We start from the raw sequence: 15,332 nt of genomic DNA on the forward strand, positions 1-15,332 counted from the left end.
TACGGCATCATATTTACTGTGTATTGCACTGTATGTAGTGCTCTGTGTTTGTGCTTTAGAGTTATTGACTAAATAAGAAATGCCACAATAAGATATGCCGAATTTATTAAAAAAAGAAAATTCAATCTTGGCAAAGAAAAGAAGTTCATCAGTTTAGAAAGCTGGGACACAGGAAACAAATAAAGAAATAAATGTGCTGGCAAATGCTAATGCATTTACAAAGCTTCTTTATACGTGGTTTAAATGTCATTATAGAAACATTAAACTTACCGAAGGTTGAGCATATGTCATTGATACAAATGTATTATTTTTCCTTTCTTCTTTCTTTTCTCTTCTATGCAGATGGTATAACCAAACTATTTTTTATGATGTATGCTCAAATAGGAATGTATAATGTTATGCATGTATGACCGTGTAACCAAGCAGACATTTAATGTACCTTCCCTGCTGTAATCCCGGACGATATTGGCAGTGTTCTTGAATGAATGAATGAATGAATGAATGAATGAATGAATGAAGATTCAGTGTCGTGCGAGGTTTTTGTGTTTGTCTATGAAACAATCAGTGTGTGTGCATTGCATTATCAGGCTGAGAATTGTGCGAGTCTGTAAATGTTTCAAACATTCAATGCTAACTGAGAGCATGTGAACATTCATTTCTTAATAATTTCACTCGACGATGAGCCCGCCCCTAAAGCACGAATCTTCCCCTGTTCTTCAGGTGTGTAGAATCGCATGACAAGGCCCTGGCGTTGGGACTGATCCAGTTTGCCATTGGATTGTTCGGTAAGTATGAACTTCAAAAACGTGAGTGGTTTATTTCTTGCTGTTGTCAAACAAAGGGTTCTCAGTAGCCAACGTTTGAGAAGAGGACTTGTCATTTTCAGGCCAAAAACTGCATTCCCTGGCAGTATTCACATAGTTCACTCTCCCTCACCCCAATTGGGAGAGGAGAATAAGTGGGTTTTACGAAGTAGAGGTGGCAAAAATGGAAAAGAATCTTCACGTTAATGCAGGCATAGTGGAACTGGTGGGCCTAGTTTTCCCAGAAAATGGAAAATGAGTAGGGATACAGTTTTGACAGTACTGCCTGGCGACTTTGTTCTTTATATTCAGGTGTCATAAATGTAGAATGTTTTTTTTTGACAGTACATTGAAATTTAGGTGATTAACTACAAGGATGCACATATCAGTTTTAGCAAGTGATTCAGATGTGTATTGATTGTTTAAAAATTTTACTCCCTATTTACTCTTTGGATGAATATTCGTAACTGGGTTTGTTATAGAGCTGGTCAGCTAATAAAAATGTGAAGAAACTTGGCCACAACGAGTTTGCTTTTCAAAAACTCAATTTAAACCAAGTGAAACTGTTCAAAATAGTATGAAGAATTGAGTTATTTTGGGAGGTACCATTCACCCTGTGTCTCATTTGTGTCTGTGCAATTAAAATTATTTTTATTTTTTAGTGCGATCAAATTAAATGAGATTTAGCCTCCTACAGCTACCACTTAAGAGGAAGCTTTAGCTCGGGTGCTCCTATCTAAACACATGTAAAAGGTGAATTCTTTTTTCTCGGCAACCACTGCACCGAATTTGACAAGGTTTGTTGCATTTAAAAGAAAGACCTAAAATCTAGTGAATGTTGGTATCGAATTTTTATTTAGGTTGTCAATTTTTTATAAAAAATTAGCAAAAAAAAAATGGCTGTGGCTTAGGTAAGGTTAAGCCCAGGATGCGAAGCATACTAGCCTTTATTTTAGTTGTTGAACCACTGTTTAGCCTGGTGAACTGCTGTTGCTTGGCTATATTTGGTTCGGCTAGACGAAGAAACAACTCATGCATTACTTCTTCGCCTTCAAGAGTGGAACGCGACAGCGTTCCCGTCGACCCGCCAAGGGGTGTAAGACAATGGGCTACAGGGCAGCGACTACGCGCCCCGCATTGGACGCGGTGAGCGTCGAGCAAAGCAGCGTTCGGCGCGGCAACGAAATGTGCGCCTGAGCAAGAGACGCACGCCTTAGAAACAGCGCGTTTCTAAGGCAACACCGCATTCACTAGAGGCGCTTTTGTACCGCTTTGAAGCGTTGTACTCGTGGCTCAGTGGTAGCGTCTCCGTCCCACACTCCGGAGACCCTGGTTCGATTCCCACCCAGCCCGTCTTGCAAGAGTTGAGCCAAAGCCACTTCTCCTCTGTCGTGACGTCACGGTGTCACGTGATTTCATGGTCACCGCCGCGCCTGAGGAGCTGGGTTGAGCCCTCGTAATATGCTTCGCATAAAATAAACATTTCAGAAAATGAAACTACCAATTTTACAACTCTGTAACTCAACAATGAAAAATGATATCGCCATTATGTGAATTGCATTTAACAGTACATCTAAAGTGGACAAAATTGGCATGTTACACATGAATCTGAAAAAAATTAATTATATGTAAATACAACTTTTGCAGAACCTTTGCACACAACGTAACAAATTCACGTAAAATATAAAATTACATATCAAATTTGTCTGCTTTCAGTGGTCTAGTGGATGCCGTTTACAGAACCGCGATATTTAGTTCTTGATTCAGAGCTATTTGTAAACTTCGTACTTCTATTCTTTTTGAACTTTCATATTTTTGAAAAATCTTTTTCACAAAACTAAGGCCATAAATTGAAACTCCGCTTCAAGCAGTCACTAGAATTTAACTTTCTCTCTCAAATTCAACAAATTTCATTAAAATTGGTCTAGGGGTTATCTCATAAAAACGTTTTTGCGTTCTACATGACTAGGCCGCGTCGGAGTTGTGCCAGAGCTAAAGCTTCCTCCTAATGGCGAATGTAGTTAGAAATCAAGAAGGTAATTGAAGCTAGTCAAAAGCAACTTGGCCTTGCATGGTACCTTTCTAGCAATGATATTAACTGACCAGACGCTGTTCCATCAAACTCACTTGAGTACATCACAACTGCCGCTGAAAGGTTTAAATTGCTCTGGCTCGCTAGGCTATGTCTTACTGATCTTGTGCGCTGGTTTGCAGGGAATGTGCCTTGTCCCATTATCTACGGCGCGGTCGTCGACTCTGCCTGTCTCTTCTGGGAGGACAACTGTGGCGAGCCTGGGGCGTGCCGTGTCTACGACCCCACCAAGTTTCGCATGGTGTTCCACGGAGTCACGGCTGTCATCATGTTTGTGGCCTTCCTCGTGGACGCCGTCGTCTGGTACAAGGCCAGCTCCATCCACATTCACGAAGAGGAGGAGGCCAAGGATGTTGTCGTTACAACGGCAGTGCACGACGTGGCTTCCTCGTCCCCAACAGTCCCGACAGAGCACCCTGAAACCGAGTCGTGCGTGTGAGCGAGGCACCCACCTCCATCTCTGAAAGAGTTTAGGGCTTTATGTCAAGAAGGATGACGCTGTGGTTACACTGGGCCTCTGACTCTCGCCTTCTTTTTTTTTTCTCTTCCTGTTCTGGTGCAAGTAGTTCGGGCAGCGCTCATGACGAGCCCTTCAGATCATTGGTGCAGCAATTGTTCAGCCTTCGCTGTGCTTGTAGAGCCGTCAGTTGAAAGAACCGATCTGTAGCCCATTTGGACACTTCGCTGCTGCAGCGCTAGCAGTCTGAGGACATCCGGTTCACGTAGGGACAAGAAACACCGCGTGTCCAAAGTGCCAGTCTTAGGTACCTTCTGCCCTAGATATAACCCCGCCCTGCCTTTGCGTGGCCCACGCGATTCTTAAATCGAGTTTGGAAGTGTCGGTTTCCAAATTTCACATACACATTGTCTGTTATTGTGGCCCTAACACGTTGCTGTTGTGAGGCTGGCAGTGTCGGTGGTTGCACCACCACAGGCGCAGGACCACCTATGGCTTTTTTTCACAGTTGCTGCACAGAATCGGTGAGATGGAGAGCGCGACTCTGGACACTTGCTGCACTTGCGGCTGCATTGCCATGCGGCTCTTTTTGAGACCGCACCGTTCACGCTCCACGAATGGACTCCAGTATGGACTTTGACAGAACTCGTCCCACCAGTTTGAGCAGAGAAAAGGAGGAGGACCCACGTTGTTTGCATCGCTGGACGATAGTGTGCACGTTCGTGTTTTATAAGAATGACTCCACGCTGTGTGTTGTGGCTTGCCGTGCGGTGGTGAAATCAAACTCCCGTAACCGCGGGGGTTCTTGTTGCTGGATCAGCGTGAGAAGGGCAGCTTTTTCGGATGTGCGCACATGGACTCTGTTGTTTAGGAGGTCGCTGTTACCCCTTTTTTGCTTTTTTTTTCCATCTAGATTTGTTATGCTGCTAAGTTAGTTACTTGAGCGAGAGAGAGAGAGAGAGAGAAACCTGAATGAAACAATTTCAGTGGAATGTAGTGTTGCATTGTTGAGATGCGAGTGTTGTTTATTGAACAGAGCGCTGATTGTCACTGCACGCAGTTGGAGAAAGAAAACGCACAACTATGGGAGAGCTTGTTTCCTGTTCTCTTTTTTCCCCCCTATTTGTGCATATTCTGTCCCCTTCCCTTGTTTTTGAGTTTAGTAATATATGAGACCTGTTTGACAAAGTAGTGTTCCTTTTCGTTGGGTGAAAATCATCCAAACTGTGTCACGCAATGCTGTTTGTAAGCTTCTGACGTCAGACTGAGTAATTTATCACAGCTCCAGCATTTGGAGTGTGTATTAAGTGAAAAAAAATCACCAAGGTGAATGTTGCACCTAACTCTCTGTGTTTACGCTACCTCTCCAAAAATTTTGTATCAAATTTTTTTACTGTTAGAGGTGGCCCTGAGCTTAGATTAATGATTGAAGTTAACCCGTTATTTAAGCTGCAGTATTTTTTAAATAAGTGCTTGCACGTGATGAAACAGTGTACATGGAAATCATTTAAGAGATCTTATTGTTAAGCTGTGTTACTCACTCAAAGCAAATGAGAGCAGTGTTTGCTTGTTTGAGAATTCTAAAAATCCATACCTACCCCTACGTGCCTGCATGGAACCGCTAAGGCAAATCTGATATGTCAATCTTTCTGAAATGCTCTCTGGACAGAGGAACTTGTCCTGCTGAAGGCAGGCATTGAGTTCACTTGGGCTACTTGTTTACAGCACAGTTTTAAAGAGTGTGAAAGAGGTGTTTGATGCCACTGAGAGCCGGTACAGCTGTTTTATTGCAAATGCAACTTTTATGCCACTCCCTACACGGACATCGCATGAACACCGTGGAAAACATTTATGGTACACCAGTTAATTTGATCAGGGAAGGGGAGTCTGTGGAATGGTTACAGTTATGTTTGTGTACCGTTAGTTCCTTATCAGACATGCTCCTTTCACTCTTGATGTTTGCCCTGGTGCATACATCTGTGGAGCACAGTGCAGTCTACTGTTGAAGGGCACTTGTTATTTGGCTACCAATTTAAACTGAATTATAACATGAAGGCATCGTTACTGTTCTTTAGTTCATAGATGTTAGCCTTAATGTGTCCTAGCAGCCATATTTTTGCTCCCGACGTAGATATGTTTAGGTTATGTTGGCTTTATTACCGGCTAGGTGTTCACTTTTAGAGTGTACCGTCCTGTACGTGCAGCAGTCCTTGCAGATGCTCTGCTTGTTTGGTGGTGGTGTTTTTTTTGAAGAACACTAAATGTTGTCACCCACAGTGATGGGTTAGCTAATATTGTGGCTTGTCTTATTCACACTCCAGTTCTGTTCTAAGGTGGCATTCAACATAAGGTGGCATTCAGTATCAGGTTTAGCAAGCAATTGCCGTCTGCGATCACCAGACTAAAGCCACTTAATTTTACAACCCACCGCCACCACACCAATACTTGCCTGTTCTTACATGAATGAATTGTACATCTCCTCTGCGGCAACATCATATTAATAAAGTTCACTTTCCCATTGAAAAAATTGGTGTACAGTCAAATCTCGTTTTAACAAACAAAACAAGGATATAACGAATAATCAGGTTTAACAAAGTAGATCTAAAACATTTCTCCCTGATAAGAGCATGTAATGAATATATGCTCATTACAAATATTAGATATGACGAAGGTATTTCTTTGTTGGATGTGGCTTTGTTACGAGATTCGGCTGTAAAACCTGCAGCTTACACAATCTGAATTGCAGCATTTAATGCTGAATCAGGGTCTCTCCTGTGTTGTGAGTAATGTCCGTACACTGCATAACTGTAATTATACACATGTACCCCTGGCGTAATGCACACTTACATACGTGGTATGTAAGCTCATGGGTATTGTCTCTTGTACGCACATGTAAAAGCGGACTCGTGTCAACAGCAGCATGTGGGAGTTTACTACTGCTAGGCGTGCTTTGTCATAAGCATTCCCCTCTACAAGAAATCTACGGAAGAAAAAAAAGGTGCTGTTGATGAAATCACGTTAAGAAATCAAAATGTTTTGTAAATATGTATGTGTGTCTGTAAATGTGTATGTGCGCATGAATGTTAGTTGTTGCTGGAGATGTGTTATAGAGAGTTTTATAACATGTGGCTTAAGAGACATCTACGAAAGAAAGAAATTTAAGCATTTTTCTTTTTTTGGCCAAGCCTGTTGAAAAACATTTTTCACCAAAGAAACACATGTGCTTACAAAATATGAATCATGCCACGCTGTTAACAGCGAAAGAAATTGTTTCTTTGTTCTTAGCTTCTGCTGATAGAATGCTTCTTTTAGGCATGTTTTTCATAGTATTTAACCAACGCGCTTACCATACAACATTGCATCATTGCATCTGTCCTATAGATGCATCCTTGAAATTCAACGTAAAGTTTTTATGCATTTTCTGCCTTTTTAAGAATAAGCATTTCCTTCATTGTCATGTCACGTAGGACAAGTATTCTGCTTTGTGGCTAGCAAAAATTCTTCATACACCAGCTGGGACACGAAAAGTACTTGCATTTGACTGAGTGTTCAGTACTAACTACTGCACATCAATGTACGAGCAGCTTGCGAGACGATATCAGAGAAGCCGTTTTAACACCACAAAACCCAGCACTTTTCCTATTCGAAATGCCCGATCTCGGTGCCCACTTAATGCATGCGTCACAGCATTTTGGTTTGTAACGTTTTTCCCTTCATTTATCTTTGCGATCATTAAGATGCACATTATTTGCATAGTATACGTCTACAATCACAGTAAACTTGATTGTGATGCCGAGTTAGTTGTACGCCTGTCCTCGAGGGGACCTTATTTTTGTAAAAAAGATAACACGCGAAGTGAAAATGTGGAATAGTATATTTGAGTGTTTAAAGTCACATAAATAAATAAGGTGGTTTTTTAAACGAATGAGAAAATTGCTGGTACAAGCTTTGCCGTGTAATAGCGAATGTTTCAAACAGAATTCACACAGTGTTTGACATTCTAAGGAAGGGCAGTTGGTGAAAGCATAGCAAAAGGATAGTCACATTGTTTATCCAGGTGGTGAGTGTCGTGGTGCTTTGTTTATACATGCTGTTTCTATTGAAACACTGATCTGGTGTGTATGACAATTAGCATTGAAACATGTTTAGTAGTTTTTGATGAGGTTTTCCGAGCAAGTCGTTTTCAACATATTGGTTATTGTTGTTTCTTTTCACCCTTGTAGGATTGGCCTCAATGCCAAATAGCCTAAATTCATAGCGCGAAATTTTGAAATGGACCGTTTGTTGTCAGAATTGTGAACACAAAATAAAACACCTTACTGACTCTTATCACCACCTATAAGTGTCTTTTGTTGGCAGTTTATAATTAGAGCTGGTTGGTACAAGAAATACTGTTGGTGGTTCCAACTGTCTAATTATATATTTCAGTAAAGCCTCAATGAAACAAACTCGTAGAAGGAGCCAAGAATGCTCTTATAACCATTATTTCGTTATAAACGTTTGTTCACCCTCATAAGCAACATTCCCCATGGGGGGTGGGGAATTACGATTACCTTTTCGTACTTATTACTTTATTATAATTACCTGTTTTGTTATGACAAGGTTTCGCTGTATGAAATTCTGTGTACTGCTGTCCCAGGGGTGATGCTGCCATTTTATAAAATTTTACACTAGATATAAGTGATCATGTATTTACTTTTGGTAAAAATGTGCTGCTTGGAAGTAGCAGATCGAGTAGATGCTGAATGAAATTCCGCTCGACATCTTTCTGGCAGGCTCACAAATATATTTGGCAGATTCTAGTGAATTTTAATGCTGTTTTAATGTAATCTGCGAGAAGAAAACGCAACACTGATTATCAGTGCCCAAGTTTAAATGCCTATTGATACACTCTTGCATCACATTCTATCGGGTGTTCTTACAATAGAGAGTTTTTAAAGACTGCCTGCAGCACAATTCTAATCCTTGAGGTGGATTGCTCGAAGAAGCAGACATCACTTGGGCCAGACATGAAGATGCATAATTTACTAAACAGAATTTCACTAACTTTTCATTTAACTAAAAACTTGATGGCACATATTGCCATTTATCATCTGTAGCTGGTGAGTTCGCATAGTGTATCCACTTGAACGAATTCTCAGGACAACGTCACTTTCAAGATATTTATTTCCAAGGTGTGCAACGAAATACATCGGCATTACAGTAACGCTTATGCTTCAATGCATAAAATGACGTGCTATTAAAAATGCAAGCGAGGCACCAGTGCATTTTTACAAGTGTGACAGTGCGTACCTCGAAAGCGGTGCCATCCTCAGAATTCATTGTAAATCAATATGGCTTAAAACTTTTCGGCTACAATTAATAAATTGCAATATGATGCTCTAAGGTAATTACCATAAAACTTTCTTTGTGAAATTCTGTTAATTAGCTCAATATGCATTTTTATTTCTCAAGGAAGTAATGTCCACCTCCAGTTCATGTAATCCAGTTCATAGATTAGAATTGTTTTATCTGCCATAAGTGATTTAGAAATTCTGTAGTGTCTAAAAAGAATGCCATATTTTTCACAAAGCATTACGGTTTTCATAAAACATTTGATTAAAACACTCTCGGCATCATGAACTGGCAGAGCATAAACATTTGCACATACTTGAATCGCATCTTTATTTACCCATATTTCCTGTGTGCATGTTACTATATACGATTTATTTCTGGTTTAACTGTTTCTGAGCTAGCTTTTCCGTGAATTGATAAAGATGCTACTGGGATTGCAGCGAACATTCATTATTGACATAATGGAGCACTGCACTGTGAAGCAATATATACTATCGACATGGATGCAAACAATTGTTTGTTTAGACAGTATCGCTTCGCACTGCAGTGTTCCATCATGTCACAGAGCCAACCAACCCACTACAACAGATTATTTTATTACCGCTTTAGCGGAATCTCCGATAGAAAAATCGCAACACTGCTTACTTCGCGCTGACTTCATTTTTGGCCCGGGTTCATTTTGTGCATCCTGTTGCGAAAGTATCAACACCGCTTCTCTCGTCGCGGGAGTGACACTAATGAGAAAATGTTCACCGACAACTACGATACTCCCTAACGCGAAATTTTCAGCGTGGTTCTACACGTGTTTTCATTTCGTGTGTCAATATTTTGTATTGTGATTATACAGGTACACGGTTTATATTAGGATGCTGCGAGTAGAGTGGCTGGTGCGGGCAGTCTGCCTCGTGCAGCAAATTGCAATCGGAGCGAACTGTGGCGCGAGTGCCTCGCTAATCGGGAGATGTCGAGAGGCAGTACGTGGGCTAGTACATGACCGGGGTTGTTGGAGAAGTATGGGAGAGGCCTTTGCCCTGCAGTGGGCGTAACCAGGCTGATGATGATGATGATGAGTACGTGGGCGCGATTCGCAGCAGCCGCCGCAGACAGACCTCCGCTCATGCAGCGCTTTGTTTCCATATATGGTATAGGTGGACGGGCTCGCCGCATGCCTTATCGATGGCGTCATCGGTGCACAGACGACGGCGTGCTACTCTGGCGCCATCTCGTAGTGGTCGCCGCCGCCGAGCCCGTCTTGCGCGGCACTGCGCTTTTCTTCTCGAGCTTTCGCCATGCCTTGTTCCTCCGCTTTCCTCATAGCGCTCTCTTCGCTGTCGCCATCTTTGGTCGCCCGCCGCTCTCCGCGTTCGCTCTTTCATCATTCGCTGTGCACGTTCGCTCGGTTACGCCGAGGGACGCCGACGCTCAACGCAGGAATGGGCGCGCCTAAGACAATTGCGCTCTTAAGATTAGTCGAGCTTCATTAGTAAAGTGCCCTTTTACAATACCGAAAAGACCTGTCTTACCGTGAAATGAGGCTTAATAACCCAAAAATACTCAAAACAAAGGATGGGTGGCGACGCTATATTGAAGACCAGTGGGGGCGGGGCGAGTATCTTGTAAGTGTTCACGTAGTGAACATGTCCATTTCACATGTTGCTGAAGTACTGATTGGCCGTCGACTCCTGCATGTCGCCTTCTGACGCGTACCCAAGCCCAACCAATTGTCGGTGAAATGGTCCTGTCGAATATAGGTGGACACTTACAGAATACACCCCCCCCCCCCCCCGCAGCGCACCGTGATGTCATGCATTTTGACGACTTCTGCTCGGTCACCAGTTAAATAATCTTATTCGGTGAAGATGGTTTAGATCGTATTCCAAAAGAGCCAAAGATTGAACCTGGCGTGTTTTACTGCTCTAGCTAGGCCCAAATACGAGATGACGTTTCGAAATCCGTGACGTCACACTGACGCAATGGCGCTCGGGTTGCCGCGGGAAATTACAAAGAAATGTTAGTTTAGCTGATATTTTTTTGTATTCAAGCTCTTACCGTGAAATTAACGAATATGCGCGTTATGAAATATTAATTTATCATTGTAAACCTGTTTCACATGAAAATGACATGAAAAGCCAACGCTAATCACTCTTGTAGGGCTCGATTTCTCGACACGCATGGTAGCTGCAATTCCGCCATTATCCTCCATGTTGACTCTGATTGGTTGTCGAGGTCAGGCGGTTTGAATTTGTACCAGGAAGCGCAAGTTTTGCAAAATGCTATTTCGCGTTTTCATCAGGATGATGAAACGTCACGTGGAGCCGGAAATTTTACCGACTAACATTTTTTTTCTGGTCCTTGGCAGCTGTAGTGCGAGTTTAGCGCTTTAAAAACGAAGTGAGCACTGAGCGGTATAGCGTGCAGAAGCCAGTGCAATGCATCTGCAATTTCACAAATGTGTGGTGGTGGACCATGATAGCCGCCATGCCAGCTTGCTGATCGGCTGAATGAATATCTCGTGAGGGGCGTCGCAGGAAGGGCCGTTTCGGAAACGTCAATTTGACTTTGCGTGATGTTGCGTTGGGTCGCCATTGCAGGTATTTTCTGCCAGAATTTGGGGTGTGACCAGCCGCGCGAATTATGCTAATGAGCGGCCATATACAATGGCGTCTGAGAGGCACGCGTATCGCCGCACTTCCCCCGTCGTTTGGGCCCATGAACATCTTTTGTTGATAAGGCGTGCTCACAGTATTTTGCATCGCTCTCTGGTGGTGTTGCCATTTCTCTTTCGGCCCACCATAAAAAAATCGTTTATTTGTAATACTATTGCTTGAACATTACAAACCTTCTGCGACTTCTTGCACTTTTCACTGCTGTGTTTGTATTGTAATCAAGATTAATCACTTTTCACATGATCAGAAGTTACGATAACGGCGGCTTTTATGCGAAGCATATTACTAGAGCTCAACCCAGCTCCTCAGGCGCGGCGGTGTCGCCTTCAATACCACGTGACACCGTGACGTCACGACAGAGGAGAAACAGGGCTCCAACTCGCGCCGTCGCGGCGGTATATAAGCAGCTGCGCTTGCCTCTGCTAGACACTCACGAGGTGAGATGCCTCCTGGAGACAGAGCTGCTCGTTGGAATGAGAAGCGAAGGTTGCGGCGTGCTACAGAGACTGTTTCTAGGTGGCTTTGCTACGGCGCAGCGCCTACACGCCCCGCAGCGGACGCGGTGAGCGTCGAGCAACGCAGTTCGGCGCGACAACGAAACGTGCGCCTCAGCAAGCGCCGCACGCCTGAGCCGACGCAGACGACACCGGCTTTTCTGCGACACGAGCTCCTTAACGCTGTCGCGTTAAAATAAAGGCTAGTATGCTTCGCATCCTGGGCTTAACCTTAGCTAAGCCACAGCCATTTTTTTTAATTTATGAAAAGAAATGTACGCAAGATGGCGTCTTCCTCACACAATGCTGGTAAGCAGCGAAATCAACAAGGGATGCCAGCGCCGGCCGATTCTAAGCCAACTGAGTCGGGCTGAGTCACTTGGCTTTCACGAGATAGCGATAAGGCGACCTAGAATGATGTAGGTCGCGTATGTTGTCTCCAGGTGAAAAACAAGCGCGTCGGCGACAATATTCGATGACTCGTTCGGTTTCCCGAGGACACGCATCCTGGAGCGAGGAACGTTTTCGACGGAATAATCGTACGCTTTGGGCTAGCTGCTTTATTTTTGCTGTGGGGGAAAACTGTTTTGATTTATCATGAACGTTAGGTTCAGCGCCTTCATTTCAGTTTCTTAGGCGAAATGTCAAAATTGTATCACGTTACGGAAGCGAAACGGGGCCAGTTTGTACGCGTCGCGCCTAGGTCACGACGTCACACATTGAAGGAAACGGCGAAATGTCCAGAATCGTGGAGGAAGGAAGATGTCCAGAACAGAGCCCCTGGAGAGGTCGGCAGGCTACCATATTGAAGGCCAACAGCAACGATATTTAGGAGTTAGTAAAGAAAGCCTAGTTGCAGATAGTGTAGCAGGCACCCGTGAAAACTTTCAAGTTCGAAATGCGAGTGAACTCGCCACAAGAAGTTCGCCAATATAGACGATTTTTGACGCCGAAACTCGAGAAACGCCGCAAATGACGCAGAAACCAGAAAGTTCCCAACCAGCGCTGCTGCTCGGCATGCTCTCCGAGATAAGGCGACGCCGACGGCGTGCTAAAAAATGTCGAAGGAGACGTGTGAGAGTTTCGTCACATCCGCTAACCAGGTGTATGCGTAGTCTGCTATAAGGGGCTATTTAAAGGATTTTAATAAGAAATTAGATGTGTCTTACCCGTACTCACGTACGGGGCAGAAACCTGGAGGCTTACGAAAAGTGTTCTACTTAAATTGAGGACGATTCAACGAGCTATCGAAAGAAGAATGATGGGTGTAACCTTATGGGATAAGAAAAGAGCCGATTTGGTGAGGGAACAAATGCGAGTAAATGACATCTTACTTGAAATCAAGAAAAAGAAATGGACATGGGCAGGACATGTAATGAGGAGGGAAGATAACCGATGGTCATTAAGGGTTACGGACTGGATTGCAAGGGAAGGGAAGCGCAGCAGGGGGCGGCAGAAAGTTAGGTGGGTGGATGAGATTAAAAAGTTTGCAGGGACAACATGGCCACAATTAGTACATGACTGGGGTAGTTGGATAAGTATGGGAGAGGCCTTTGCCCTGCAGTGGGCGTAAGCAGGCTGATGATGATGATGATTAATAAGAAATTTAGTCAACTGCAGCCTTCAAGCTTTGCCAGAACTAATATATAACCTAATATAATAATATATAACCAAATACCCAGAGTGAAATTTCGTTGCAGTTGTCCTTTAGAAAATAACCTCGCTGTCCTGCGTCAATCCACAGTCCAGTTACAGCGGTAACTGTCGCACTGTATCATATGCTTGTTATTCCGTAGTAACGCGTATTAACGCGACAGCGTTAAGGGCCCCGTGTCGATGAAAATCCTGTGTCTGTCGGCGTCGGTGGGGTTGTCCGTGAGCGAAAACTGTCTCATATATTTAGGTATATGTGTATATGCCACGCCTTGCTATATGACACGCAGTATATGCGGGTTATATTGCCACACCATTCTATCGCTAAACTTGCTCGTACCTTGTCTTAACATTCTAGACAAAGTTATTCTTCGAAATTTTGAGAATGACAGCCCACAAACAAATGTCATGAAACAAGACACCGACAGCGCATGCCTTTTATATTACATCTTCTCAGACCTAAATATTAAAAGTGCGAAACAATAACAGAAACCTGAAAAAGAATGTAATTTTTTGGCGCGGCTGTACACTACCTCTGGGAACGGCCCACGCTAGTGGCCGAGTTTCTACCAGAAAGCACGCCTTCCTGCATAGCGATTCGCCGCCAGAGTTTCCCGGTAAACATTACGGTTTAATAAGCTGTGGTTGCCGGGAAGCGTGAGAAGCAGTCGGGGACCTTTGAATGATATCGCGTTCCACTCTTAAAGGCGAAGCGTCCTCCAAGTTTTTGACCTTGTGATGACTGCGATTAATCAGCAATAACGTTGAGAGAAAGAAAAGGGAAAAGAGGGCATGCAGGGATGTCGACTAGACGCAAGCCCGGTTTGCTACCCTACAGTTGTAGCTGGAAAAAGGGGGTTAAGGGATGACAAAGACAAAAAAAAAAACCTCTGGGAGCACGTCCGGAGGTGCGTATGTACATTTGCCACCAAGAATGATTTTGAATCTAGGTGATACAACGTGGTTCCTTAGCCGAAGACTCTCTGTCTTTCCTGTCAATAAATCCTATTCTATTGAAGTTTGTATTTTTGTGTTCATATTGAGAAAAGTAAAACGATAAAATTAACACGCGCAGTACTCTTCGCTGTTTCCTTTTTTTTTTCTTCCAAAAGCTTCCAGCGGACAGTAAAAAAGCTCCTATGAGAACCTCAGGAAGGTATAAGGGAGGATGTTGTAAACGCCTTCATCAAAAGGAGAAAAAATAAAAATAAAAGAAACAAAAACATTAGATTAATTATGAGAGTGTCCAACAAGAAAGGCGACGTAGGTGAGGACATACTCCTTAGGGCTCACCATGCTTTCCTCATGAGTCATGTCATGTCATGGTCGACCTGAGCTAGTGCGCTCTAATATGCTACTCTGCAGTGGGGAAGAGGGAAGGGGAGGGAAAGTACTGGGATGGATGATGATGATAAGAGAAGTTGTGAGTGCTTATGTACATGAGACAGTTGTCTTGCTAGAGCCACTCGTCGAGCTTGGTGTCCTGCAGAAACTTCAACAACACTTTAGTTGCACGCATTGAGGTTGCTGTGTCAGGCCATGGGCCGAGCATAGCTTCCTCCGACTGTGGTTGCCTGCCAACGCTGGCTAGGACACTTTCCAACGTTCTTCACTCCAGCGTATATGCTAGGCAATCGCACCTTATGTATTCTAGCGTTTCAGTCATCTGGCATTGTTCACAGTCAGGGCTGTTCGACTGTACAAACTTCAAACTTTAAAATAATATAGCCTGAAAATCGATAGCAACGATCAGTATTTAACTTAATATCGTTTTTAAATTACAAAATTATATTTTACTATTCTTCCCTTTTTACCTATACTGCCGCCCGATTC

General features: G+C 43.4%; 1 protein-coding gene across 5 annotated transcripts in view; it reads left to right on the plus strand.

The window, feature by feature from the left end:
* The window catches only part of LOC135920537 (solute carrier organic anion transporter family member 74D-like), a 225,658-nt gene extending 217,977 nt beyond the window's left edge, over positions 1-7,681 (plus strand). For all 5 annotated transcript variants that reach the window (XM_065454841.2, XM_065454843.2, XM_065454844.2 and 2 more), the window contains 2 exons: positions 721-785; positions 3,018-7,681. In XM_065454841.2, the coding sequence (XP_065310913.1) occupies positions 721-785; positions 3,018-3,334 (382 nt within the window). In that variant the 3' untranslated portion in view covers positions 3,335-7,681. The remainder of the gene's footprint in view (positions 1-720; positions 786-3,017) is intronic.
* The last annotated feature ends 7,651 nt before the right edge of the window (positions 7,682-15,332 follow it).

This window comes from Dermacentor albipictus, chromosome 5, assembly GCF_038994185.2.
Source record: "Dermacentor albipictus isolate Rhodes 1998 colony chromosome 5, USDA_Dalb.pri_finalv2, whole genome shotgun sequence".
Classification (NCBI taxonomy): Eukaryota; Metazoa; Arthropoda; class Arachnida; order Ixodida; family Ixodidae; genus Dermacentor; species Dermacentor albipictus.